The sequence below is a fragment of the Martes martes genome, assembly GCF_963455335.1.
Source record: "Martes martes genome assembly, chromosome: 3".
Lineage (NCBI taxonomy): Eukaryota > Metazoa > Chordata > Mammalia > Carnivora > Mustelidae > Martes > Martes martes.
In genome coordinates this window covers 3,752,475-3,779,540 of record NC_137890.1, presented here as the reverse complement: position 1 = coordinate 3,779,540, position 27,066 = coordinate 3,752,475, and the positions used below count along the sequence as shown (strand labels likewise).

At 44.0% G+C, this 27,066-nt stretch overlaps 1 protein-coding gene across 1 annotated transcript in view; it reads left to right on the top strand.

The window, feature by feature from the left end:
* MYO16 (myosin XVI) overlaps positions 1-27,066 on the top strand; it is a 442,217-nt gene that overhangs the window by 35,668 nt on the left and 379,483 nt on the right. Inside the window, exons 2-3 of the mRNA XM_080798962.1 lie at positions 7,555-7,625; positions 20,269-20,412. Of these exons, the coding sequence (XP_080655088.1) occupies positions 7,555-7,625; positions 20,269-20,412 (215 nt within the window). The remainder of the gene's footprint in view (positions 1-7,554; positions 7,626-20,268; positions 20,413-27,066) is intronic.

The window sequence follows — 27,066 nt, the reverse complement described above, 5'->3', positions numbered from 1 at the left end:
CATTGAGGACTGAAGAAATATGATGCAGTTAAATCTGTGTTGCTATAAAACTGTCACTTCGGGTCTATTCTGGAATATTTAGAGAGTTAATGATTTAGATCTGGTTTAGGTACACAGGCCACTCCTGATTTCTGCCAGGAGTATACATCACAATAACATACATTAGAAATTCTGTAGAACAGGTGAATTTGAGGGGCCCCTGGGTGGCTCAGTGGGTTAAGCCTCTGCCTTCGGCTTAGGTCATGATCCCAGGGTCCTGGGATCGAGACCCACATCAGGCTCTTTGGTCAGCAGGGAGCCTGCTTCCTCCTCTCTCTCTGCCTGCCTCTCTGCCTACTTGTGATCTCTGGCTGTCAAATAAATAAATAAAATCTTAAAAAAAAAAAAAAGAACAGGTGAATTTGATAGAAGGTCTTTTGTGAATATCTTGTTCAGCTCCCTGCCCGCGATGGCCTTGAAGGGGAGAGGGAGGAAATGGGTTACAAGCAACATTGGAAGAGAGAAATGACAGATAATTTTCCAAAAAGATTCAGGATATCCGGGCACTAATTCGAGAAGACCTACAGATTGCTCTGCTGTGTAATAACTTCTTGTCTGTCTTCTCTCTTCACCTGCTGGTGCCCATGGGATTATAAACTGTATGAAGGCAGAATTATTTGTTTTTTTCCTATTTTTTTTCTGCTATAGTGCCAACTCCTAAAGCAGTGCTTATTAGCCCAGAAAAGACACTTGCTGGAGGTTTGTTGCCTCAATCACAGCGGCCCAAGCGGGTTGTGGGGGGGGGGGGGTCTGAGTTAGCTCGGTGACAGTCTTGGACCCTCAGTCTCAACAACTTCCAGATCTCAGGCAGAACCTCACGCGATTCAAAACCTGTGAGACCCTCTTCAGGTCATCACCCCGCCGGGGTGGAAACAAGCTGACCAGCCCTTTGGGTACTGATTTCCACTGCTTCCCACCTTCTCACTATTATAATCAAGGTGCTTTGACCTTCAAAACATTTGGACAGTTGGGCACATTCTTGACTGATTTTAAGATCAGGTGACAGAACAGGTTATTTATATAGTTTTAAGTTTCAGTATTCCAAGCATAATGGGGGTTGAGAATTCTTGCCTAGCCCAGGCTCTGTCCCCCCTGAGGACACCCCAACCACGCAGACCTTGACTCCCTCTTCTGAGAAATCCCCGAGAAACCAAGATTCCGCTCAGGCAGGTTTGGCTAAATATGTATTTACTGAGAATAAATTGTGTGTTCTGAGGGATACTGTTCACACAGCATTAGCGGTCAAATTCTCAATGGCAGATCCATGGGAAGGGATGGGCCATGGAGTCTTAACTTTGACGCTCTTTCTCTTACTCTAAGTGAGATGTTTGAAGGTAATTTTCTGAGATCCTAAAATCCTAGCAGTTTTTCTCAAAATGAATTTAGGTAGCCGTTTGCCCCAGAATCTGCTGGAATGTTTGTGTAGAATGCATGGCCTCAGATCCCATCCCGGAACGCTTGAATCACAGTGTCTGGAGGTGGTAGGACTAGGGCTGGGTTCTTAAGGGGGGAGGAATGGCCCCCCAAGGTGAGCAGCCTTTTTAGGGGGAGACAAGTGTTACCCATGGTTTGCTGTCCTTCCTAGGGCCACCTAGGAGACGGACAGAACATCTGTGGTATTACGATTGTATGGCAGAGGTTGATGGGGGAGGAGGGATAGTGAAAAAATAGGTTGAGAATCTCTGAACTAGAAAAACCTGTTTTAGGGGCACCTGGGGGGCTCAGTGGGTTAAGTGTCTGCCTTCAGTTCAGGTCATGACCCCAGGGTCCTTGCATGGGGCCGCATGAAGGGCTCCCTCCTCAGTGGGGGGGTCTGCTTATCCCGGTCCCTCTGCCCCTGCCCCTACTCCTGTTCTCTCTCTCTCTCTCTCTCTCACTCTCAAGTAAATAAATAAAATCTTAAAAAGAAATCTATTTTAAAAAAATTCTCATGTCCTTTTTAGGCATCCTAAAATTTGGGTTCAACCTAGGCAGGAAATCTGTATGTTAAGCCGCAGGGCTGTGTAGATCTACTTTTCTGTGGTGTTAATAACATAATCTCTATGTTCCTGCTTTCTGCCTCCGTTCCCGATTAGCATATTGATAAGATAAACCTTTCAAAGCGGTTCTTAAAGGACTATCAATTGTTCCGGGAATTCCCGCAACGCGTTTTTTGGACGTCTGTCCACTGATGTTTCTACTCCCCCTTCAGGGAGACAGGACTCTGCCTGGATTTTTTGTTGTTACTCATCTTTAACTTTTTCTTGGGAAATTAAACCAAACCTACAGACGAGGTGAGCCAACAAAACAAAGAACTTTGTACCTCCTTCAGCCAGGCTTACTGGTTGCTACATTTTACCGCATACAAATCATCTTCTCCTCTATCTAAAAAGGCCTGTGCGCGGCTTAAAACGGGGCCAAGATTGAGAAGCCCTGGTTCAGTTGTGTTTCCCTTATCCTTCCCTCCGCTGATTTTTTAAATGTAAAATCTTTGTGAATAGGGACCCGCGGTCATCGTGAGAATCACGTGAGTATCATGGAACATCGTGTAGCCAGATACCCACACGGGCTCCTAGAGTTCCCAAAGCAGTTACGGTCCCCAGGTTGCTGTCCAGGTCCTCTCCTCCGTGTGCTACTGGCATGTCATCCACACAGATAAATCGTGGTACTATCTGGGGACGTGGAGTAAGTGCCGATTCCCAGCTGGACGCTTGGCTTTGGTTATGTTGGTGCTGGTGGGGACATTCCGTGATGACAGCTGATTCTATTAGAGCTCCTGAGCACATTTTCTGATGTGTTTGCATCCATTTTTCTACCCCAATAGCTGAAGCTTTAGAGATTGAATGTTTCTTTTTAAATATCAAATCATGCCCCCCACACAGACTTCTCACTGGAGCTCTGGGCAGCTTGATGACAAAGCCACAAGTATACAGGACGTGCTGAATCGGTTCCAAGCAGCCCCACTCTAAGAGGCAGCCTCGACTTCATTATTCTGTTCAGTCCCCAGATGGCTGTTTCTCCTCCGGTTGTTTTCCTGCAGATTTTATTGTCTCGGAAAGACTCGGAGTGGCCAGGCCATTTGACTTGACTGGCAATTCGCCCTTGTTATTAAAATGGATCTTGATTCCTGTTGTGATTTCTTTTTCCTATTGTGATTTTGAAATTTCTCTACCCCGATGCTGTTCTTGTTAAGAATCCTTGGAATCCTGCTGCCCACACTGAGTGCTAGGTCCAGCAGGTTACTGTGTGGCTTGGGGGCATCACAAGATTGGAGTCCCTGTGTGACTAGAATTGTGAAACAGTTCTAGGATCTGCATCATGGAGTTGAGAGAATTACAGTAATTCTTGTACTCATGTTCTTACAGCCAAAGTACCTAGAAAAGTGCTCAGTGTGTGTTAGTATTGGAAAAATGTTCTTGGTGTAGGAAGTATTGGGGTTTGGAGCCCACGGCCAAGAAAGAATTCTTGAGACATCTTTGGTGCAGAAAGGTGGTTTTATTGAAGCAGGGGGACAGAACCATGAGCAGAAAGGACCTCGCTGGGGTTGTGAGGGGTGACTGATTATACACTTTCAAGTTGAGAATGGTTTAGGGATAACGTAAGTCTCTAAGGAATTTTGGAAGCAACGTTTCCAGGACCTTGATGGGACTAGCTATTGTTACACAAAGGTCATTTATTACTGTCTACTAAAACCTTAGTCATGAGACCCTGCGGATGTGTAACAGTGAGCCATATGCTTGGGGGATGACGCCTGACATGCATCTGGGTGGGGGGAGCTAATGGATAAAGGAACTTTCCAAAGGAATTTTTATATTTAAAGTAGACTCACAGGGCCCTGGGGGTTGGGCTAAGATTACCTTTGGCCCTTAGCAAAGTGTCAACATCCAGGCAGCTGAGCTCCTAGAGGAAGGTCCCTCCGTTTGTTTCAAGGACCTGTCGATGAGCTGTAAATAGTAAGGAAATTTAATGTTTCTTTTGCCTTTGTTTCCCCATCATACCCTCTTCTTTTTCAGAATTCTCTGTTATGAATAAATTATTGTGCAAATGGCATTTTCTTTGTTCCTGCTTTATATATGGGTACTTCACGGTGTCCAGTTTTAAGCCTTGGCAGACATAGAATTTAGCTCACTCTACAACTTGTGTGCGTGTTTATAGGAAAAGCGTTTATTTTGTCGACAGCTGATTTTCTGGGTTCTTCAGTCCCCACCGTGGTACCCAGGGGCAACCCAGGCAGCACGACTTCTGAGGTTCCAGCTTAGTTCTGTCTGACAATGTAAACAGCCCTTTTGGGAAACAGCCCTTCCATCTGGGGAAAGGACAGGCTCAAATTGCCTCCACTCCTTTTTTGCTTAGGCTGAGGTGTGGCCCAGTGGGAGGGGTGGGACTTACTCTTCGGTCACCGTGGCAAGAAGTTCTGGAATTCCTGAGTGTATTGTCCTTGTCATCTGTGGACGTTCTCGGGCCGCTCCTCAAGGGCCTCAGGCTGTCCCTGGTAGCGCTCTGAGCTTGCCCTTCTGGCCCCCGAGAACCAGTTGTTAAAATTTCAGGAATTCGTCTGTCGGTTGTGGAACAGTTAAACAAAGCCTACAGTAAAAATTAAAGTAGATAAGCATACAATTAGGTTGATTGTAATAAAGAGTAATACTCCAGGGGCGCCTGGGTGGCTCAGTCGGTCAAGCATCTGCCTTTGACTTGGGTCATGAACTTGGGGTCCTGGGATGGACCCTGGACAACAAATTGTTTACAAATAATTAAATACATCGTACTCAGGGCTGACTGCAGGGCATTTGTTGCCCACAGAACGGTGTCTGAGTCCCGCAGCGTGATGTGTCGTGTCTTCACTGACCCAGTCCTCTGAGCTCTCCGTGGTGGTCCCCCTCCCCCGCATGCTCATCGCTCCTCACTGCCTCCTGCATAGTCCTCCTCACCACTTTCGTGCTGGATCAGTTACCCACTCGTCCTCCAGGAGACTGTTGCTAAATCCGCATTGCTTATATTCTAGACTCCCATTCAGTGTTTAAAAGTCGGAAGGTTTTGAGAAAATCTAAAATAAACTTTAAGTTACGGATTCTAGATGTGTTATTATGGGGGTTTGTGACGTAGAGTGATTATAAGAGAAGGGATCATTTGGAGATGGGTACCCAGCGCCAGGAGGCATGATATACTGGCCGCTTGTTGGCCCATTCACTTCTGCCAGTGCCCCCAGGACGTGAGGTCAATGGTCAGGAAACGGAGGCCCCGAGAATTCGGCAGCTCGCGCCAGTGGGGCCAGACCTCACAACCAGTCTGTGGAAGGCCATGGTCAGTGTCTCACAGACTCCCGTTATGTGTCGTTCACTACACAGGTTCACGGTGGATTCTACTCGGAAATCGGACAGCAGGGTGCTTGGGCGGCACAGTCGGTTGGGTATCGGGCTCTTGGTGTCAGCTCAGGTCCTGGTCTCGGGGTCTTGAGATTGAGCCCTGAGTCGGGTTCCTTGCTCTGTGCAGAGGCTGCTTGGGTCTCCCTCTCCCTCTGTCCTCCCCCCCTGCTTTCTCTCCCTCTCTCAAATGAATAAATCTTTTTCAAAATATCTGACAACATTTTATGAATGTTTTTCTAATAAAATCTGTCTCATACTGTATTAGTAGTATTTGTGCTTTGCTATGAAAACTTTAAAGCACTGTGTTGATATTAGTGAATTCAAGATGAACAATTTCATTTGCTAAAAAAATAAACATTTGGGAGAAAGTGCTATTTATCTTCTGGGGAAACCATTGGTTAATGTATTTAATTAACTGTCTGCTGTTGTCAATGGACTGTTCAAAATTAAGGGCTAGAAGGGTTCTGGGGGTGGGGGGGGGGAAGTGAGTCTGTTTACCCTTGGTGTGGGTAGGGAGAGCCGGGAACGGGAGGGAGAAAGGACACCTGGGGACCGTGCCGCGGGGCCGCTCCCAGAAATGCAGCATGAGAAGGGCCAAGGACTCGCCTGCCTGGATGTATTGATGGTGAAGAGGGAGATGCCCAAGGGAGCAAATGGTCACCCCACGCCATGTCAGGTTACACTTGATCCTGTAGGATTACGGTCTTTGAGAATTTCTTTGGTCACAAACTACCAACATTAGGAGAATCTGTGTTGTGAAAAGAGTTCAATTCTTAATTGGAGAAAGAACATATTCAAGGGGAAGCCCCTTGGCGGGTGTACAGATGTGGACAGCCTCCTACTGAGGACAGCTTTCAGGGGGAGGACGGAAGTGAAAGAGCGAGGGCCCTTGAGCCACGTGTTGCCGCTGTTGAGAGGGCACTGGGGTATGTCTGACTTCCCTAGGGAGAGAGATTTGGACAAAAGGCCCTCCGACTTCAGGAAGGGCTGTCTGGAGGCCACACTGGGCTGGGTGTGGGTTGTCTCTGCTGTCACCACGTCACCCCCATTTTGGAGGGGCTCTTCAGTCTCCCTTTTCACCCCCACTGTGCACGTCATCAGTGCAGTGGCCTTCCTCAAGAGCGGACGACAGGAGTAGCCATGTCCACCAGGACCATTGGTGCCCCTCGTGACATGTGGTTTGCTCTGGGGAAGATGGTGACACACTAGATACTGGAACACATAAAAGATTTGGGGTACCGTAGAATAGAAGGGACATTTAAGTGACACTCCAGACTACAGAGAAACTTCATGGAAAGACAGTATGTTCAGTGAGGTATGCGTTTGAATCCGAGCCATTTAGTAATGGATTGTGGTATAATGGGAAAAAAAAGACTCACTGTTGCTTTAATTATAGTTTTTATGGAAAATGCATTAACGGCTTTTTATCAAGACTGTGATACTGCTATTAACTGTGGAAACCACGATGGTGCTTTGGGGAACTGATGAGATTTCTGTGAGGCTGGTCCTAGAGCCCATTGTCAGAAGCAGAGACTAGAACAGTCTCCCCATGCCTATGGCATACCTTGTACTAATGAACTCACCTTTGCCATTCAGATGGAAACAAGGTCACCTTCCAGCTGTGCATTTATTCTGGTAATTGGTGTCTATCTTGACCTATTTGGCATTCTTAATGTGGATAGAAATGGCTTTGTCCCACAGTCCTTTTTTGGAATGGCAGACACACTCCCAAGAGCCCATCGTAGGAAGAGAAGTTTAATGTCCAGAGTATAAACTTTGTTTTAAGCCAATGGGCCCTAATGAGATAAAAAAATAACAGTTACATGAACCAGTGCCTCCATGAGTCTAGTGAAGTAATTTCTTTTTATTATCTTGCTCTGTAAAGAGTATACAAACTAGGCACCCAGAAACAACAAACGGTAGAACATGTTCCCCTTTCTGAATACTTTGGGCAGCTGTAATAGGAAATCGCGTTGGCAGACCAGGGAAGAAGTCTGAATGTGAAGACAAAGGTCACCGGTCCCACCTATCCAAGGAAGGCCAGAGGGCAGTGAATGTGTCTCCGTGGACTTTTATGGATGTTAGCATTTGAGATACTAGTGCAACGCTCCAGTGTTGGTTCACGGTGTGGACGGAGCACGCGCTCTAACTGCCTATTCTTTCCATTTTCCAGCGCTCCGGCTCCTGAAGGAGGGCGCGGACCCACACACTGCCGTTTCCTCGGGAGGGTCCCTGCTGCATCTGGTGAGAACCGGGACACGTGGGGGTCAACGCAGGGAGGAGAATTAGTTGTGGGTTCAAAATCCAATAGCCAAATGTACATCTTATTTTTTTTAAGACTATTTATTTAAGAAAGGGTGCAGAGAGCATGAGCAGGGGGGGAGGAAGAAGCAGACTCCTCATTGAGCAGGGAGCCCCATGCAGGGCTCGTACCAGGACCCTGGGATCATGACCTGAGCCAAAGGCAGAAGCTTAACGTCGGAGCCCGCAGGCCGTGCTCCAAATGTATGTCTGACAGATGATCCTCAAAACGTGACACTTTCAAATGATCAGGCGTGGATAATGAGCTGCAGTATTTCCTAATTACTACATTGGAGTTTGTAATTAATCTTTAACAAATGGAGTTAGAACTTCTGTCCTAAAGAAGATACTTTTGAAAATAAAGCAGATACATTGTATCTACTATAGACTGTTGGCAATCATTCTACTGTATCCGCTGCAGACTGTTAGGCAATCATTCTTTTGCCTCTACATGTTGTCTTTCTGGCTGCAGTGGATTTCCTCTATTCTCTCCTTGTGACCAGGCACACATAAATGTGAATAAAGCTCACCTACATTCTTTTGGAGACCAAGCCGTGGATGGCTAAGTGAATCAACTAATAAATGATTCCATAAACAAGAAAATACTATGTTAGCATCATGTGCCAGAAATTTTTACTGGTTCACTTAATAATTCAATAGAAGGATCAATTAAGTAGTCTTAGGACTGATGTAATGATTAAGACTTAATTTTGAAAAATATCAAAATTAACATAACATTAAAAACCTAACTCAGGGGCACCCAGGTCAGGGGTGAGCTGTATTTCTTTGTGGTACATTGAACTCTGTTAAAGAAGGTCGGGCGTCAAACAGCCCCGAGCTCTGGAACACGCCCCCAGTTCTCAGCCTTGATTGCATGTTGGACTCACCCAGGAGCCGTAAAATGCGGACACCTGCCTCCCAACCCTAGCCGGGTCCCTGGAGAGGCTGACATTTTTCTGGGATATGACGATTCAGAGCTCCCCCAGCTGACTCTGATTTGCAGCTGAGGCTGAAAACCAGTGCAGACAAGAGAAACATGTACCTACCAAAGGCTCAAGATATCTGGGGGACCCAGGCAATCACATTATGTGCTCAGCAGAATAGAAAAACAACTCAGAATAGTGATAGGAGACAGTCTGTAGAAGAAATGTCAACTGTTTCTCTCCAGCTTTGATTGAGATGGAAAGAGAGATTTCTAGATGACTTTTTCCTTCTCTGGAGGGTTTTGGTTTTGAAACCTCTCCATTTTGGACTCTGATCATTACGTGGCTTATATGAAACTGCTAAGGAGCTCTGCCTCCTTAGTTCCTAGATCCCAGGTCTAACAGTGATAAGAAATGCTAGCTTGACTAGGGACGTGCTAACAGCTTCCCACAAACAAACATTTTCCTCTCAGTTGATGTGGTTATCTCCCTACCAGGAGGTTCAGTGATCAGCATGTTCAGAAGGAGATGAGGCCAGGCCCTGCTTTCTTTTCTTGGGAGTGTCTACACCTGCCTCTGTGCCCCCTGTTAGAAGAGGATCAGGAGAGAATTCGATCCCATGCCAGTGGCTCTTGATCTTTTCTTTTCATATGTAACTTCATGTACATTTACCCCTTTCATGAAGTTTGAGAAGATGCTTAAGCTCACTGAGGCTCATTTTTCCCATCTGTGAAATGGGCATATCATCTGGGCCATTGTGTTCAGAGTATTTACTGTGATGAATACACATCACAGCTGCATTGGGTTGGTCAGAGAGATAGGAAAAGAACGGTGAAGCCATAAAGTGTCTTTGGTATGTTAGGTATCGATTAATATGTACATTACAGTGTATTATTTAGGATGCACTACGTATAAATTAATTTTTTATTCGCTGTAGCTCTGTGTGCTTGGGAATATGTGACTTTCCTCTGGCAGAATATGCCTCTGACTGGAGACACAGACACACACAATGTTCTTGCCACATCGGTTCCCCAGTGATACCTAAAGGAGCTCATTTCAGTTTTCAGAGAACACACGGTCCTTCTAATTCAACTACTGGAAGACAGACCTTCTCTGTAAACAAACAATGTGAATTCATTGTTAATATTGCCAACAGTGTTATTACTGAGCATGTGTGTGTGTGTGTGTGTGTGTGTATGAGAGAGAGAGAGAGAGACCCACAACTGTATCTACAAAATGCATTTGCCTGTAACGAACATATAAAATGCCTTCTGACAGTAGTCAAGCTAGTGGTTGCTTACTGGTCTTCTGACCTACAGCCAGATGCCACTCTGTCCCTTCCCCTGGACCACTGCCACCCTCTCTTAAAGCTTCCTCCCTTTCCCAGGGTAGGCAACAGCCTCTCTCATCTCCCTGCCCCATCTTTGCCTACCCTGCAGGGTGTCGCTGCACAGAAGTCAGATCAGCCTCTCTGCTTCATCAGAATACCACAGAAACTTCCCTTTCCACTCAAAGAACAACCCAAAGTCCTGCATAGAGGCATATCATGACCTGCCCCGGCCACGGCCCCACCTCGGTTCCTCCCCTCTTGTTCTCCGAGCTCCTTACGGGGCCCGGCCGCTGTACTCCCTCCAGGTGCTTCCCCCCACCCCACCCCCATCTTTTCCACTTGGAACACTGCTGTGCACCTGTCCACACAGCTCGTGCCCTCACTCGTTTTGGGTCTCTGCTCGGAAGTCATCTAACAGAGCAGCCTTCCCTGGCTTGCCCTGTAGGAAAGAGCAGCCTGTGGCCACCACAATCACCTTGACTTTCGTCTGGCAGCGAGTTTCCCTGTAGCATGCAGGTGCCACCAAACAGATTATAGAATGATGTGATTACATCCTAGTTCTTAGGCTGTCCTTCTTGTGAGAGCAAGAACTGGGCATAGTCTCAGCCTGTTATATCCCCAGTGCCTGGGGGAGCGCCCAGTGCTTGGTACCTGCTCAGTAGATGGGTTGAGTAGGAAAGTTAATGCATTAACTACTTAATTAATTAATGCCTGAGGCCATGGTCACTCTCAGGGATGCAGAGATTCAGAACACATTCTCTGCCCATATGGAGTCTAGTTTTCCCAGGGAGGGAGAAGAGTAAACCACTGACTATGGCAGACCTGGGAGGGGGTAAACAGGAGATCGTGGCAGAGGACCATGAAGAGGCCATCCTGCGCTGGGAGAAGAGTCCTGACACTTGCTCCGACCCTCCTGATCAGACGCGATTACTCTTTCATCCAAGCTCTCTGAGCGCACGATCCTTGCTTTCGCTGCAGATCTTGTCATGATGGGCCATGATAAATGGGTGATGTGTCTTTTCTCTTTGCTAGAATGCATTTTCAAAAACTGTGACCGTCTTAGGTACTCTTATATCCTTGGCCTGTTACGTGCAGGAAATACTCGCTAGGTGTCCATGAATGGACGGATGAACGAATGCGCCCCAGGACCTAAGGGTGACTTTGGCTAATGAGAGGTTGGTTATTTGAGGCCCAGATCACAGAGCAGAAAGACTCAGAAATGGTGGAATCAGAAGGAAAACGAAATGAAAGGATTCAAGTGAGAAGGCAGAGGGAAACACTTTCTTAACCCTCCGTTCAGGGCAGCTGTATTGCATTTTCGTACCATTAGGCATGGGCTGCGAGCCTCAGACAAAAGGAAGGTGGGGCTGGGGTGCACGTGAGAAAGCCTGGGGGTGGCTGAGGGACCCCAGGGTCTGCACCGTGTCTTCCTTTCCTGGGGTTCCTGAGTAAGTAAAAGCAAATGAAAAATTGAGAGTTGCCAGAGAGACAAAATTACAGGGCTTCAACATGCCTTGGGTGCTGAAAAAGTCAATTTAGCCATCTGAAACATCAAGGGTGAGGATCTGGGCTGTCAGCCCCACCTTTGGGGCATCCTGCGTTAGGAATCCTGATGTGTTATCAGTGCTGAAGCTCTAATTATAGATGCTTAGATCGACACCTTTGAGAAAAAGGCAGCATCTGCTTGTGTGGGCCATCGAGCAAAAGCAGTAGAAATTGTTGAGATTTCCAGAGTATTGTTGATTTCACTCAGTTCTTCTTCATTGAGTTCCTGATTCCAAGCGTAGATTTCAGTGCATTTCTCTTAGAAGTACCAGGAGAACTTTGACGTTGGAGATGAACAATTCCCATCCCGTAAAGGGATTTTATTTCCTTTCAAAATTTTCAACAAATACTTCCAGATCAGCTGTTTGCCCTTCCTTCTGTAAATAAGTCATGTATCGCACCTATGGGAGGTATCGAGTCCTGCGATGGACAGAGGGGAAGTAATGGCAGCAGGTGACAGTACACACGGACACTCAGATTTAAGTCTCAGAAAGACATTCTACTTGTGGATTTGGAAACAGAATCGCACAGGTTTTGCTAAACCGCCGTGGGGGGTTTTTCTAGTGAATAAGTTCTTGAGGTTTTTCTAATGAATAAGTTCTTGAGAAGGAGCTTCCAGTAGTGAACAAACCCTCGTGAATAGAGCACGGAACGCAAATTCTTTTCGTGTTGTCTTGTGACAGCAGCAGAACAGTGAGGCTTAAATGGAATGTGTTAGAAATAGGAATTACTCTTTCTTTGACCTGGTGATGAGATGAGAGAGAAAGAGAGAAAGGGGGGCCTTCTTTGCAAAAGCAGAGAAAATCTCCAAGGCTAGACCAGAGATTTTGAACAGCGACTCAGGCCGGGGAAGGAGGCAAAGTCTTTTCATTTTTACATGTATGTTTCATGTAATAAAAGAAATTAATAAAGGTAGTTAAGACTGCATTTTTTTTAGAGGCTTAACACTACCTGTTTCAACCACTTCCTGCCCTTCCAAGAAGGTCTGGTGTCTGAATTGGCTGCTCATTGGGCTTCCCTCTCCACATCCTTCAAGCTTTAGGATCTGGAAGAAGAAGAGATAATTAGCAAATTAGTACAGTGGCAGCTGTTCCACATCTTTGTATCTTTTTGATGGAGGAGAGAATATTATATTTTGAAAAGAGTCAGGATATTAGGACTGTGGAGGAAATGTCTCAAGAAAGATCTAATTTCAAAACTCGTCTAGGTGTTAGAGAGCAAAAGTGGTCAGTAGATATGTGGACATTGTCCGAAGCGTCTGGGCATTGACCGTGTAACTTCCCCCTTCCTTTGTTCTCCCAGAAAGTAAGGGGGGGAAGCTGTGAGGGTAAGTGCTGGTGAGAAAATGCATCATTGCAGAAGAAAATGTGCCCTCTCCAGGGGGCGTTCCTGGGAGTTTCTTGGGTGGTGAGGATTAGGGGACGTCCGTACAGGATGGGGCAACAGGAAACAAAGAGGCAAGTGAAGGAGCAAGACGGACGCGAAAGGAGAATGACAATGAGCAGGAGAGCCCAACCGTTCTAATGTCTGAGGGGAATGCTGAGAGGACTGGGAAGCAAGAAGCAGTTTCCGTGGCCTGGAAATAGTGGCTCCTTTACATTTTTTCCAAGGAAGTGATTAAGATTCAGATTTCTGGCTGGACTTTACTTTTTAATATCCAGCATCTCTTTGGTCCATGAGAATCATGGCATCTGTAACTGGAAAGCCTGAGTCTAGGATCTTCGATCATGAGTACAGCATCAATCTGAATCTTGAATGAAAATCCTGACCTTGTTCTGTGTGGTGGGCGTATTTTATCTGGACTGCCCGGGTGCATGACTTAGGGGTAAGAAGGCAACAAAAGTACGTTTCTCAGAATGCCACCAGGGACTGAGGGGAGTGAATTTTCCATTTTTGAGTAAATACATCACACAGGACTGGTTCATTCAACAGAAAATTCTAAAAAATTCCTTAGTAAAGTTACCAGTGAGATTTGTGTTTTGTTTCACTTTGTCTCTGCAACCATAGAACCCCATTTATAAAGAATTAGAATCCTTCACGACAGGGTGAAGGCAGATGGGCAAGGAATTTTTTGCAGATGTCTTTGAACTGTGAACTCTGAGAAAAATCCAGTCGACCAGCATTGAGAGCACTGGTGCAGAGCCTTTCTTCAGGGAAGCTGGATGTCTCAGCCAGACAGGTTTTCCCTGAGGGCTCAGTCTAAAATTGACCCTCTCAGAAAGACCTTCCATGAAAATGACCTAGAATTCCTCAAAGAGCCATTTCATTCCTCCTCCAGATTGTTTTATTGTTTCCTACTTTGGGGTGCTCCTCTGAGATGGCCCCATAGCTCACTGGACCTGTCCATCATACTTCTCTTTGGCTGCATTGCCCTCTTGAATTTTGAGGCTATTGACTGGGGACAGTATCTAGTCCATGATATCAACTCTTTGGGTTGGCGCAGCACTAAGCACAAGGGTAGGGCTTCAGTGAATTCTTAATGGATTAGGAATGTCTCAACCCCTACCCCCTCCACTGAGTCCTTCAAGACCTGTGTTGAAAGCGTTCCATACTGGGGTGTCCAATTCTGTCAGAGTGTTAGGAACACCCTCAATCTCATTCAACTGGATTGTCTGTTTCCCAAGGGTATTACTATGTCCTTAAACTTGACCTGTATATTGCCAAGTGCAGTGTCTGAAAGAGAGCATTGCCTGATAAAATCTTGGTGATTCAAAGTGAGGCAAACCGGCGTTGCAGCTGAAGGTGCAGAGTTTGCAGTCACTTAAAAGGATAGAAGTTCTATTAGGATTTTAAAATTTCTGGTACATCTGAATCTCTTTAGTAATAGCTGGTTTTATAATTTGAGTTTGGTTCAATTGGTTGGAAGATATCTGTTCTTGGAATGCAGGTGGAAATAAGAGCTGTGATTCAGCTCAGAGGGTTCTGGGTAGGTTATGTATGGAGAGGTAATCTGTAGGACAAGTATTTGCTAGAGAGAAGAAACACATCTTATTTGGCTTATGTCTGGATAAACCATGTAAGTTGAAAGTATCATTAGGTCCAAAATGCATTTACTACATCTAACCTACCAAACATTGTAGTTAGCCTGGCTAAGCCAACATTATTAGCCTACAGCTGGGCAAAATCATTGAGCAAAAGCCCATTTTCTAATGAAGTGTTGAATATCTCATTTAATTTATTACATTCTCTACTGAAAGTGATACCACAGAATGGTTGCATGGGTACAGAGTGCTTGGCAGGGTACCACTTGTCTTCCTTCGCTCACGACAACATGGCTGCCTGGGAGCCGCGGCTGCTGTCCAGCATCATGAGAGGGGCTCGAACCGCATGTCGCCAGCCCCGGACACGATCCAAATTCAGAATTCTTTCACACCTTCATAACGTCAAAAACTCATAAGCTGAACCATTGTAAGTCGGAGACCATCTGTACATGAAAAGCAAAAATGATAAGAAGTATGTTCAAGATGACATTATAATGAGTGTGATCCTTCAGCGTGATATAATGGCAGAGAAGTGAGAGTGATTTTGTACAGATCTCGGCACTGGCTGAAAGAGGTGGCTGGTAGGGATTGATGTTCAGTACAAGGGGCCATATGGAAGTTCTAGAGAGATTTCAAAGATTTTTTAAAATTGCAGCAAATTCAAATTCATTTTCCTACTGAAACAGATCTCTGCGTGTGTGTGTCTCTCTCTTTTTGTGTATCTCTGTCTCTTCTCCATCTGTCTCTGGTTGAAAGACAGTTTTTGAACCACTGGGAACCCGTAAATATAGGACAAGAAAAATGGACAATGTTTAATCCAAATTGATGCATAAGTCATGTTGCTTCCCCTCTCTCCACCACTTCCGGAGAGTTCAGAGAGAATTTTTTTGTTTAATAATGGAACTGTGCTTAGCACGTGATGCCCACTCGATAACTGATATCTGGATCAAACTGAATGTTGTCCTGGTAACTCTTTGCTAATCTCTCCCACCCTGGTGGCTTTGAAATCAGTGTAGAGGAGCAAAAAAGGGAGGTGTGTCCTGAAAATATATAGACATTGAGAAAACTAACGTGACAGGTTTGACCCATGTTTTAAAAAAGAAAACCAAAAACTTACAAAAGATAACTTCCATGTGTGAACAAGGAATGTAATGTGGGAATTCAGTGTTTGTAGAAAACGTTGAATTTTCTGAGTGATAGATTTCAGGGTTGTTCAGGATACGGTCGTTAGCCAACCAGAAAACTAAAATACATAAAAGATCCCTTATGACAAGATGTAGGGGAAAGACAAAACGTTTAAAGTTTAAAATTGTATCTGTTACTTGGTTTCTATGGTTTTCGGGTCTTTTCCTCTGAATCAATAATATGCGCTGTATTGAGTTTGTATATCGAAAGACATTAATTACCTTTGTTTACAAACAATTCCAAACAGTGAAAGAATGCATTCCCTGAGAAGCTGTGGACTGCTGGTTAGTGTGGGGGGTGTTCCTTCTCACTAATCCTAGGCAACTTAGTAAACAGTGTTGGAGGAAGGAGCTGCTTGTGGGGTTGCTCTCTAAGTATGCGTTAGGAGGCAGAATGGAATGTTTTGATCACGATTGGGATATTGGGATTTAGTAATTTAGCATGGAGCCAGCCTTCAGGGCCGCAAGCCAGGGGATGGTAACTAACGTATAACGTGGTGGAGGTTTCTGGGGGCCTAGAGGGAAGATATTCTACACTTTGAGAGAGGGTGTGTAACCCAGCGTTGCTGGCGAACTCACTGCGCGATGACTGTGATTGTAGCCCTTAACTTTGATGAAAGGGGAGAGCGACCCTTTTGGGAGAAAAGGGCTAGGATGTAAGGATAGAGTCAATCTTAGAAATTAGCACATTAAGGTAAGTGAAGAGTGAATCCATCAGATTTGGTAAGCTCAGGGGCATCCAACTGGCTCCATTGATGGAGCATGGGGCTCTTGATCTCGCAGTCGTTAGTTCAAGCCCCACGCTGGGGTGTAAAGCTTACTTAAAAAACAAAAATAAAAAATAATAATCAATAAGCTCAGAAAGTGGCTAAGCTTTTTCAGAGCCAGATGGAAGAAGAATTTTACCTACTCCGTGGAGAAGGCTGCAGGTGGGATGGTGTTTCCACAGAGACAGATTTAGGTTCTATGGACGTTTCTAGGTGAGGAATGGACTACGTTCCAGGGGTTCGCTGGAAGGAAGCGCAGTGTGTGGACTTGAGGGACCTGGGGGGCTGGTGGATGAAGAGATCTGGCAGTTCAAGGAGGGCTTCACGGGCACGGGGTCCACGTGGTCGCTTCAGGCTTTGGGCTCCACCGAGCCCATGCTTGGTTCCATGCTCTGCTGTCACCTTCTTGAAATTCTTAGTCATTTTTTAAAAAGATGTATTTATTTATTTGAGAGAGAGAGACAGAGCGAGCATGGGGGGAAGGGCAGGGGGAAGAGAAAAATCTTAACCAGACTCCATGCTCAGCTCAGAGCCCGACATGGGACTCTATCTCGTGACCCTGAGATCATGACTTCAGCTAAAATCAAGAGTCAGATGCTCAACCAACTGAGCGATCCAGGTGCCCCCAAATTCTTGGTCATTTTTGAGGAAGGGGCCCCACTTTTTCATTTTGCACTGGGTCCCACTAGTTATGTAGCTCGCCCTGCCTGGACCTTGGAGACACAGAGGATGGTGACAGGAGGATCGGGAGGAGACGACTGCTGGTTTCAGAGCTCTCTGAAGGTGACCTAGTGGCAGTTCAGCCACCTTCTTGCTGCAGTAAACTGTTGCCAGAAATTGGTTGAAATGATGAAGAACAGCCTAAATCGGGAGAAAGATTTGCTAGCTGGAAGAAAATCCTTCCCAGTGAGAATGAGGTTTACTATCTAACAATAATGTTGTAAGAACATTGTAACGGGAATGTTCAACTATCGTAATCTTTTCAGACAAGTGTGATTAGAAGGTATTTATTGCTGTCAAATTATTATTCATGATCCTCTGAAATGTGAGTCTAAAAATTACATTACTTGAGAGAGGCTGATACCATTTTCCACACTGTATCTAATTAACTCTTTTTTGGTAAAAGACAGGGAAGATCCAAACCGTAGGTATCTTTGAATTGTAAATGTGGATTCCTGAGGTGCTGGCTGAGGAGGTCTTGACAGACAGGGAAGGAGGATGTCCCATCACTGTTGATTATGCAGTGAATTATCAAAAAGATAAAGACAGCAGAATACCCGTTGCCGGCATGTGAATTTCCTGAAAGAAATTGGATCCAGGCCCTAATTCTAAAACCTATTTATTGAGCCTTTAGACTCTGATCCTCATCTTATTAGTCATTGGACCCAAACCTTCAGCTCCTGTGGATGGGACTCAGGGTCTTAGTGTCTTTGTTACTGTTACACAGGATGCAGTACTTCACAAAGGCAAACGTCATGGTTCAAAACCGAAACCAATCCCTCCACGTTCCCGTGTGCCATTGCCCCAGGTGCTTCCATGCATACCAATACAGATGCCTGCACATCTTCGTTCATATGGAACGTGAACCGTGATTTTGCACCGTGCTCACCATATGGCCTTGAGACCACCAGCTACTGGAGGAGGATAGGAATGTTCTTCCATGACTGCATCATGACTGGAAAACATAATTCATGTGTCTTTTTTTTTTCCTTTGGTGAAATACCAGTTCAAACCCTGTACCTAATTTTAAAAACTGGCTATCTTGTAATTACTAATTTTAATGCTAATTAAATAATATGAAAATATAAATCAATTCCTGTAATCCCCATTTCCGATGCTATCAGTCTATTTGGTTACTGTCTGGGATTGCCCAGGCTTCACCGATGCTCAGTTCACTTATTGAAAATCATCGATGCTCTGTCCTGCTTTGTGTAATCTACATTACTGTCTTCAGGTTCACCAGTCTTATCTTCTGCAACAGCCAGTCCATTGTTGATCCCATCCATTGGTGTATTTTTCATCTCCACCCTGGTAGTTCTCATCACCAGGAGTTAAATTTGAGTCTCTGCTGTCTCCCATATCTCTGCTTACCATGTTCAACAGTTTCTCAGTCTTTTGAACACATAGAATGTAGTTACTGCAACAGTTTTAACCTGCAGATTTGCTCATTCTAACAAGTGTATCGCTTCTGAGTTGGCTCCCGTTGGTCCCTCTCTCTCCTTTTTGTGGGTACTATTTGCTTGTTGTCTTGTATATCTGGTCATTTTTTTCCTGGATGCTGCCATAGTGAACTTTACCTTGTTGGGTACTGAATATTCTCATATTTCTATAAATAACCTTGAGCTCTCTTTGGGGGGTATTGAATTATTTGGAAGCAGTTTGAGCCCTTCAGAACTTGAGTTTAGTATTTCTAGGTGGTGGTAGAAGACCTTTGAAGTCCCCCTTTTCTCTGCAGCCCTCTTCTCTCTGTGACTCTGTCCTGTATCCTGGCCAGCTCAGTCTCTGGACTTTCAGTGCAGTCTCCTCTTCAGTGGCCCTGGGCGACCGGGGTTCTCCTCACTGTGCTGTAGCTTGGAAAGTCCTTCAAGCCAGGGAGCTGTAGTAACAGTGGCAGTAGGACTGCATTGTTTCTTCCCAGCTCTTGGAAGTCATATTTTGTCTGAGAGTTTTTGCTTTGGTTGCAGTTAATTTGGGCAGGAAGGCCAGTCTGGGCCCTGTTACTCAAAAGGGAAAGCCCTCCCATGATTTGTTTTTAATTGTCTGGTCCAGGAATAGTTGATACATTGACATGATGGTATTTCCAATGATGGCATCGATTACTACTTCTCTGTGGGAGGGGAACCTGTTTGATGCATCCAAATCCTATGGGAAACATGTATCTTTCAACCCAGAAATTTGGTAATCGGTAGTTAGCTTATGTAGCGTAGGTCTTTTTTAAAAAATACTAATATAGCTAATATGCATTGGACACTGCTGTAGCCTATAGACATAAATATAAAATATCAGACTTATACTAGGACAGGATAATTTATAAGGTCCAGGGCAAATGAATATGTGGGACTCGTCAATAATTATTGAAAATTCTTGATGACAACAGTGGAGCCTTAAACCAAATGCAGGAACTGCCTAAGCACTATGGAGATTGTGTACCCTTGGAGCCAGCCCTGACTTTGAATTTTTTTTAATAAATTTTACCTATAAATAATAAAAAGAAAATAAGAGCAAAACAAGTTCCCAGAGTTTGATTTAGTAGACTATGAAATTTCTATAAAAAACAATGATTAAAATTCATGTTAGAAGATTCTGAAATTACTAATAGTTAACTGTTCCAAGATGGCACTGTGGAGTACTTACTTGTCTTTTGCAGCTAGGCTGAAGGCTGCATTTGGATGATGGGGGATGAGTCTGGAAGGACCATAACGGGTCTTATCTCTCTTGGATGCAATAAGGGGGTAAAACTTTATTTGTCAACTAAATTGAATGACAAAATATGTACATTTTAGAGCAGAAGGCTCATATGATCAGATCTGTATTTCAGAAAGATAATTCTGGCAAGTGGTCCAAGATTTTCTGGTAATCCTTTGTACAAATGACAAAGACCCAAAGACTGATTTTTTTTCCCTCCTTCTTAGTGTCTGTCCCTATGTTCTCATTTTTATTTCTACTGTCTATGGATGCCATTTGCCTTTGAATCCTCCAGCCCCCATATGCCCCTTAGCTTGTAGGTTAGCTGGAGCATCGTTAGTCCCATCTCTCAACCTCTAAATTGGCATTGAAGTCTTTATCTATGGACATTTGCAATAAACCTTATCATAGTTTGAAATACATTTCTTTCTTTTATTTTTCTTTCTTTCAGTGTGCTCGGTATGATAATGCCTTCATTGCAGAGATCCTGATTGACAGAGGGGTCAATGTCAACCACCAGGATGAAGACTTTTGGACACCAATGCACATCGCCTGTGCTTGTGATAACCCTGATATTGTCCTGCTGCTTGTATTAGTAAGTAAAGCAATTTAGTTTTTTACCATTTGAAGATTTGGCAGCATATCAAAGGCTATATATTTAACTATTAATATTTCACAATATGTAATACTTCGGTTGATAAAAAAATACGTATGTATGTTATCCTTTATTTTCCTGGAGTTACAAGATAATTAGAGACTAAGGTTGTGGGTCACAGAGTTCATAAAACAGATTGTGTAGATGTCATGTGGAGCTCTACTCCGCTGGCTTTTTTTCCAGGAAATTATATGCCTTAATACTTTGCAAGTGAATCCTAACTAAAATGGTTTCATAAGTGGTGTTTCTTTCAATCCATTCTCTTAATTTTTAGCCAACTAGGTATACAGTAATGAGAAGGGCATCTGTTGAATCTTATTGTCTTGCTCACATCTAGTAAACCAGTGTCTATAGCATTTCTTTACAAGAAAATGAAAACTTTAAGTCTAAAACTTTACTAGAGTTATTTGTTGCTGTTGTTTTCGATTATAGCTTAGATCCTAGCATTGATCCTCACAATATACTTTAATTATTTCGGAATTGAGAGTTGGGATTTTTTTTCTGGTGAATTTATCTCTAACAGAGATTCTTAAGAAATTATGCAGGAGTTTTAGAAAACATGCACATCTCTGGGTCTGATTACGTTGCTTTTCTTTGGCAGACAGAATTGAGAAATAGAAGCTAGTTTTATTTCACGCGTGATCGTAGAGTTAAATCTATAGTATCCAAATTAACATGTTCATGGTTCTGCAGTGACTGTTTTCTCCCATCAGGTACAAAGTTGTATTTCTGACAGTTATACTCTGCAGTGACCTTCACTTACTGATCATTGAATTAATATTTATTGATTACTATTTTTAACATAATTCCGCCCTTGAAGAACTTACAGCTTATTCATCGTCCAAATATTTATTGAATAACCCCTATGTTCTTGGTGCCACCCAGCGAACAAAAAGACAGTCTACGTTAGAGGGAACGGCGAGGACAAACAAGAGCATGTCAAGGAAGGGCCCCGTTGAGAGACTTGATCAGTGGATTAAGCAAGTCCGGGTGGTCTCCTTGCCACCATGGAATAGTCTCTCCACAGGAATAATTCACTTTCAAATAAATATGGATGGGGGCGCCTGGGTGGCTCAGTGGGTTAAGCCTCTGCCTTCAGCCCAGGTCATGATCCCAGGGTCCTGGGACTGAGCCCCGCGTCGGGCTCTCTGCTCCGCGGGGAGCCTGCTTCCCCCTTGCTCTCTGCCTGCCTCTCTGCCTACTTGTGATCTCTCTCTCTCAAACAAATAAACGGAATCTTTAAAAAAGAAAAAAAAAAAAGAAAGAAAGAAATATGGATGAAACCCATTGACACAAAAATTGTAGCAGGAATGTGTTCCCGTCCACAACCTCGAAAGAGAGATTTGTTTTACTTCCAGGATTAAGTGCCACTGTACTTGGTGTTAGTGCTGCGTGTTCAATATTCTTCCCATTTTCCAAAGATTACTGATGAGTTAGAGACTGTATAAGTATTTAGTGTGTTCTGGTCTTTACAAAGAGGGTCAGCCATGAACATAAAAAACACAAATCCCTGCCACTTGGAGCTTGCATTCTCCTGGGGAGAAGCCGGAAAGAGCAAATACGCAAATGAGTGAAATACACAGTTATGTCAACTACAGAGAACTGTGGGAAGGACGGGAGGAGAGGAGTGGAGGGTATTAAGGGGTGGCCTCATGGAGAAGGGGACACGTGAGTGAGTCGTGACTGGATTTCCCTGTCTTCTTTCACCGCAGGTGAATCAGGGATCCTCTGGAGAGTTTTGGGTGGAGAGGTGACATGATCGGACTTCTGTTGGAGAAGATCCCTCTGGCTGCTCTGTTGAGAGCGGACAAGGAGGGGCAGGATGGGGGAGCCATCTGTTGTCATTCCCCAGGCTAGACGTTATGGTGGTGGTGGTGGTGGGAGGTGACTCGCATCTAGATGTTTGAAGGTCAAGTTGTCCGTATTTGGTGTGGGATTGGATGTAGGGCTTGAGAGAAAGAACACAGATCACAGATGACTCCCACTTGTTGGCCTGAGGAGTAGAGGCTTGGCATTTGTGTTAAAAGCACTGGAATCATCTTTTTCAAGTCTCTTAGAAAATCATAATAAGAACAGTTTCAGTGAGGTGAGAGATAATTATGCGTTGTGAGCTTTTGTGGAGTAGAGATGTGTGTGGATGTGTGTGTTGCTATCAAATACTGTGCAGCACTAGAACGTTGCTATTTTAATTGGATTGCAGAAGGTTTGTGCTCATGGAGTAGGCTCAGGTACTGTGAATGTTGTCAGTACTCTTGCCAAATGATCTACGAAACTCCGAGAGATACTAATAATTGACTTTAGCACAATCCTTCCTATGTGTCTGATATGTTTCAACATAGGCTTTGTAGCGATAAATTGACTTAGCCCTCCTGAAACCCTACTGCATATATGCTAGCTTTCTCTGCCTTTTAGAGGTGAGGGACAGAGGCCCAGAGAGGCCAGGCTCTGTGACGAAGGCCCCAGAGTAGGGGCGGGGACAGATTTGGTGTCATAACCTGAGCCCCCTGGTCTGCTGTCCTCTTGCTAATGACAGACTTCCGACAGAAAGGCAAGTCCCCAGAATGGACAGATGACACCCTGATTCTCACCGTAGTATCATACTTTTATTCCCCTTTAAAAACACTGATTTCAAACTGATATTTAGAATTTGGGAAGACAGTTAAGAAACATACACTCGATTCTTGCTATTTGTGGTAGTTATGTTCTCTAAGGTCACCGCAAACACCGCACTAGTGAATGCGGAGCCACAGCTCCTGGGGAAGTGCAGCATTCGATTCCCACGAGACTCTGGTCATGACACAGTTGTCAGCTGCTCTGTGCGACCTTTGTTTTATCTGTCTTTCTCCTTAAAGACACCTTTTAAAATATATACTGTCGATTCATAAACATTGAACTCATGGCCGAGAATCTATATTTCGTGCCTGATGGAAGCCTAGCCACACACGTACTTTCTCCATAAGGCTTCTTGCTCCAGCAAGCAGTAGAGAACATCTCAGCACCATGCTTGGGGCTCATTTTAAATGACAAAATCGCCAACAAAAGGACGGAAATGTGAAAGACACACTAAATGGACCACAGCAGAGACTTCCGTTTGCACTATGAAAGTTAAGCAAGAAGGCACGGCCTTGTCATGTGGGATCTCCATCGCAAACGTGCGCACGGGCTGACCAGACTTGTCCCACTCCGTGCTTGTGCGCGAACGACGGTGGGTGTGGAGCCCGAGGAGACCTTGTGGTATTATGGAAAAAGTCAGCCAACAGGCAAATCTGCAAATGTGGAGTCTATGAATAGTGAGGACCCACTGTGTTTATTAAGCAAAACAATACACACTTTCTTAGAATTTTAAGTGTGAAATAAAAATCATCTAAACCCAGTATATTTTAGGAATTGGGTGGATCAAAAAATGATTTCTGCAAGACTTTTCAAAATTTATACAGAAAAAGTCTCAGTATTTTTACAATTTCCAGCATGTAGTTGGATAGGGTTTTGGAGTTTCCTGAAATTTTATAGATCTCTCACTGAAAGTGTAGAGCATTCCTATGATGTGAGCAGTACATTTAATATAAAATCCTTATTTTTATATAAAGAAATCTATTAATAATGCATATCTCAAATCTAGATGTTTTGCTCCCCCAAAATAAAATTTTAAAGCACTATAACTTTTTATATTTATATCTAATTATACATGTATTTAATTATATGTAATATACATTATAATTACAATTTGTGCACTGAGAATTTTCTTTTTCTCACTTTATTTTATTGATTGTTGAGTATCTCACATATATACATTTTGATTTTTCATTCTACATTATCCTAATTTTAAAAATATTTTCTAATTTGCTCCATAATCAAACACTATGCTGGGGCGCCTGGGTGGCTCAGTGGGTTAAAGCCTCTGCCTTTGGCTCAGGTCATGATCTCAGGGTCCTGGGATGGAGCCCCACATCGGGCTCTCTGCTCAGCAGGGAGCCTGCTTCCCCCTCTCTCTCTGCCTGCCTCTCTGCCTACTTGTGATCTCTCTCTCTCTCTCTGTCAAATGAATAAATAAAATCTTTAAAAGAAAGAAAAAAAAACACTATGCTCTATAACTCAGAATTTTCTCTAGTTTTAAGAAAAAATTTCAAGGTACATGGCCACGTTCCAGATTTTAAGAAGTTCTTCTATTCCTCAGGACTGAATCACAAAGGCTGATAAGCGATGAACTCAAATCATATCAGGTCTTTTTCTCTAGAAAATCTTGATTTCATATGTATTTCAACATGTTTATGTATGTATATTTCTGGCGTGTTGTATCCGTGCATCTATATCTTGAAGAACGGATACACTCAGAATCTGCGCAATCCCGTGTCTGTGGAGGGAGGGACGGTAGGCTTGTCTTTGCTGTCTCGTGCCTTGGGACTTCGCCGGGAACCGTTTCTGAGGGGACTTGCTCAGATCTCCCATCTTTTCTCATATGGCTTTGGGTAAAAGAAATGCATTTATTGTAGAGTTCTGAATTTTCACATCTGATTTTGCAATGTGGCCGCAAGTGCTACATTACTCTGCCCCATGATCGGTTCCAAACTGGGGCAAATCTGCACGTTTCAACCGTCCGGTGTGTTTGGAACCATGGGAAACACATCCCTTGAATTTGGTATTAATTATTTAAGGAAAATAATTTAATTGAATAAAAGACTGTAGGTTGCTTCTACTTGAGAAAATGGTATACCTGTGTTACTGATAAATCATCTCGGACTTCTTGTCTTTCCTACTGAAAAACTTGGGAGGATATAATCTGAGATTCCGTGTCCTGGAGTTATTTGATAAACCTTACTCCACAAAGGGCATCTATTCAACGTGGTTGCAAAAAATGAGTAATGGACAACAGAAGGCTAAAATGTCATTTTAATTAGTTTTATTTACAAAACGGTGAATTAATTCTGTTACCTACTACTAGGAGACGTTTCAAGGTATTTTTACTCTGAAATCAGAAGGCACAGGGACAGTATTAGCAGGTGGGTAGTCATGACTAAGTGAGGCTCAGCAATAGCTTTATCATCGTTTCACTTCAGGAACAAGGGGATGATTACTAGAAATTGCACCGAATGTTTTCTCGGTCCTTGGCCTTTTGCGGTTGAACATCTGACGTTCATCATTTTTGTGCCTGTTGGATACAGGGTGTCATGGGCCGTGTCTCATGGGTAACGTGGGACTGGATCATTTTAACGGGCGGGGCCGGTAAATGTGAGAAACCAACAGTTCTGTCATAACTGAGGTAGGAAATGATATTTCAAAAACATACTGCTTATGTTGTGTTAGGCGGCTTAAACTGATAGATCAAAATTAACTCATTCCCACACGTTGCTCATTCATGGTTTAGACTGTTGTGTGGTTAAATACTGCTATACAACTTTCATATTGCTTAGTTAACATTTATCCTTCCCATCACTTTGATCTGTTATTAGTAGGACATGGGGTACCCTGCTATTTAAGAAGGTGATCTTCCTCCCCAGAAAATGAGCTATAAATCCAGAGGGTTCAAGGTATGTCTGATTTTCCAAAAAGAGCTATGGCAGAGGGCTTGGCATCATTATCAACTTTTTACGTAAATGACCCCACACTCAATATTGAAATCTCTCTCTTAGTGGTTCTCTTGCCATCAGTTTCACTGACAAAGTAAGTTTCCAGGCTCGAATGCTTTCAGCTTCCATCTAACAGACAAAATCAACAACAAACTGTTGGCTTTTTTTCCTGTCCATGCACAGCTTTTGTTACATCTGGAAAATGCGTCTGTTTCCCTCCCAAAGCTAAATTCTCCTCCATCCTCTCTATACTCTACTAACTGCCACTTGTCAAAGGATTTCTGCATCACGTTTCCATCTCCCATTTCCACGGTCTTTCTAATGGGTTCCTCCTTTAGACTCATAGTTATGTCGCAGGATCTTGCAGTGATTAAAAACTGAGGAAAAGCCCAAGTAAATGTCTTTCCTGTCATTGTCACCACGGCGTCCCTCTCATTTTTATAGTAAGGCTTCCCTGAAGAGCAGCCTGCTTTTGTGGACCCACTTACCACCTCCCGGCCACGCCTCAGTGCAGTCAGGCTGCCTGCTGTCCACGCGGGAACCCCAGCGTGTCCTTGCCCAGAACGCTTTTGACATCACATTGATGGTTTTCATTGTTTCTCCTAGTTCATTTGTCTCACGAGATCTAAAGGCAAGTGGGTCAAAGAAGGGAATCTGGCAGACATCCAGGTTTTTTTACTCGAGGTTCTATTTTTTGGGTTAATCAGAGTAAGAATTTGAAAGGAGCTACGCTGGCTTCTGAGCCCTGTGCGTAACCATTAAACTTAGCGATTTTTGGCAAATAAGATGATCTATGAAGTGTACAACATGATGATTTGATGTAGGCGTACTTTGTGAAACGATGAAGGTAGGTGGCTTATTGACACACCAGCATTTCACATGGTGACCAGTAATTCTTACTCTGTTGTGGTAAGAATGCTTCCGATTCACACTGTCTTGGCCAAACTCCAGTGGACAAAACAGTGTTAATACTGAGAGTTGTCATGCTGTGTGTCCGGTCCTCAGAGCCGATCCATCTAGAACCGGAGGC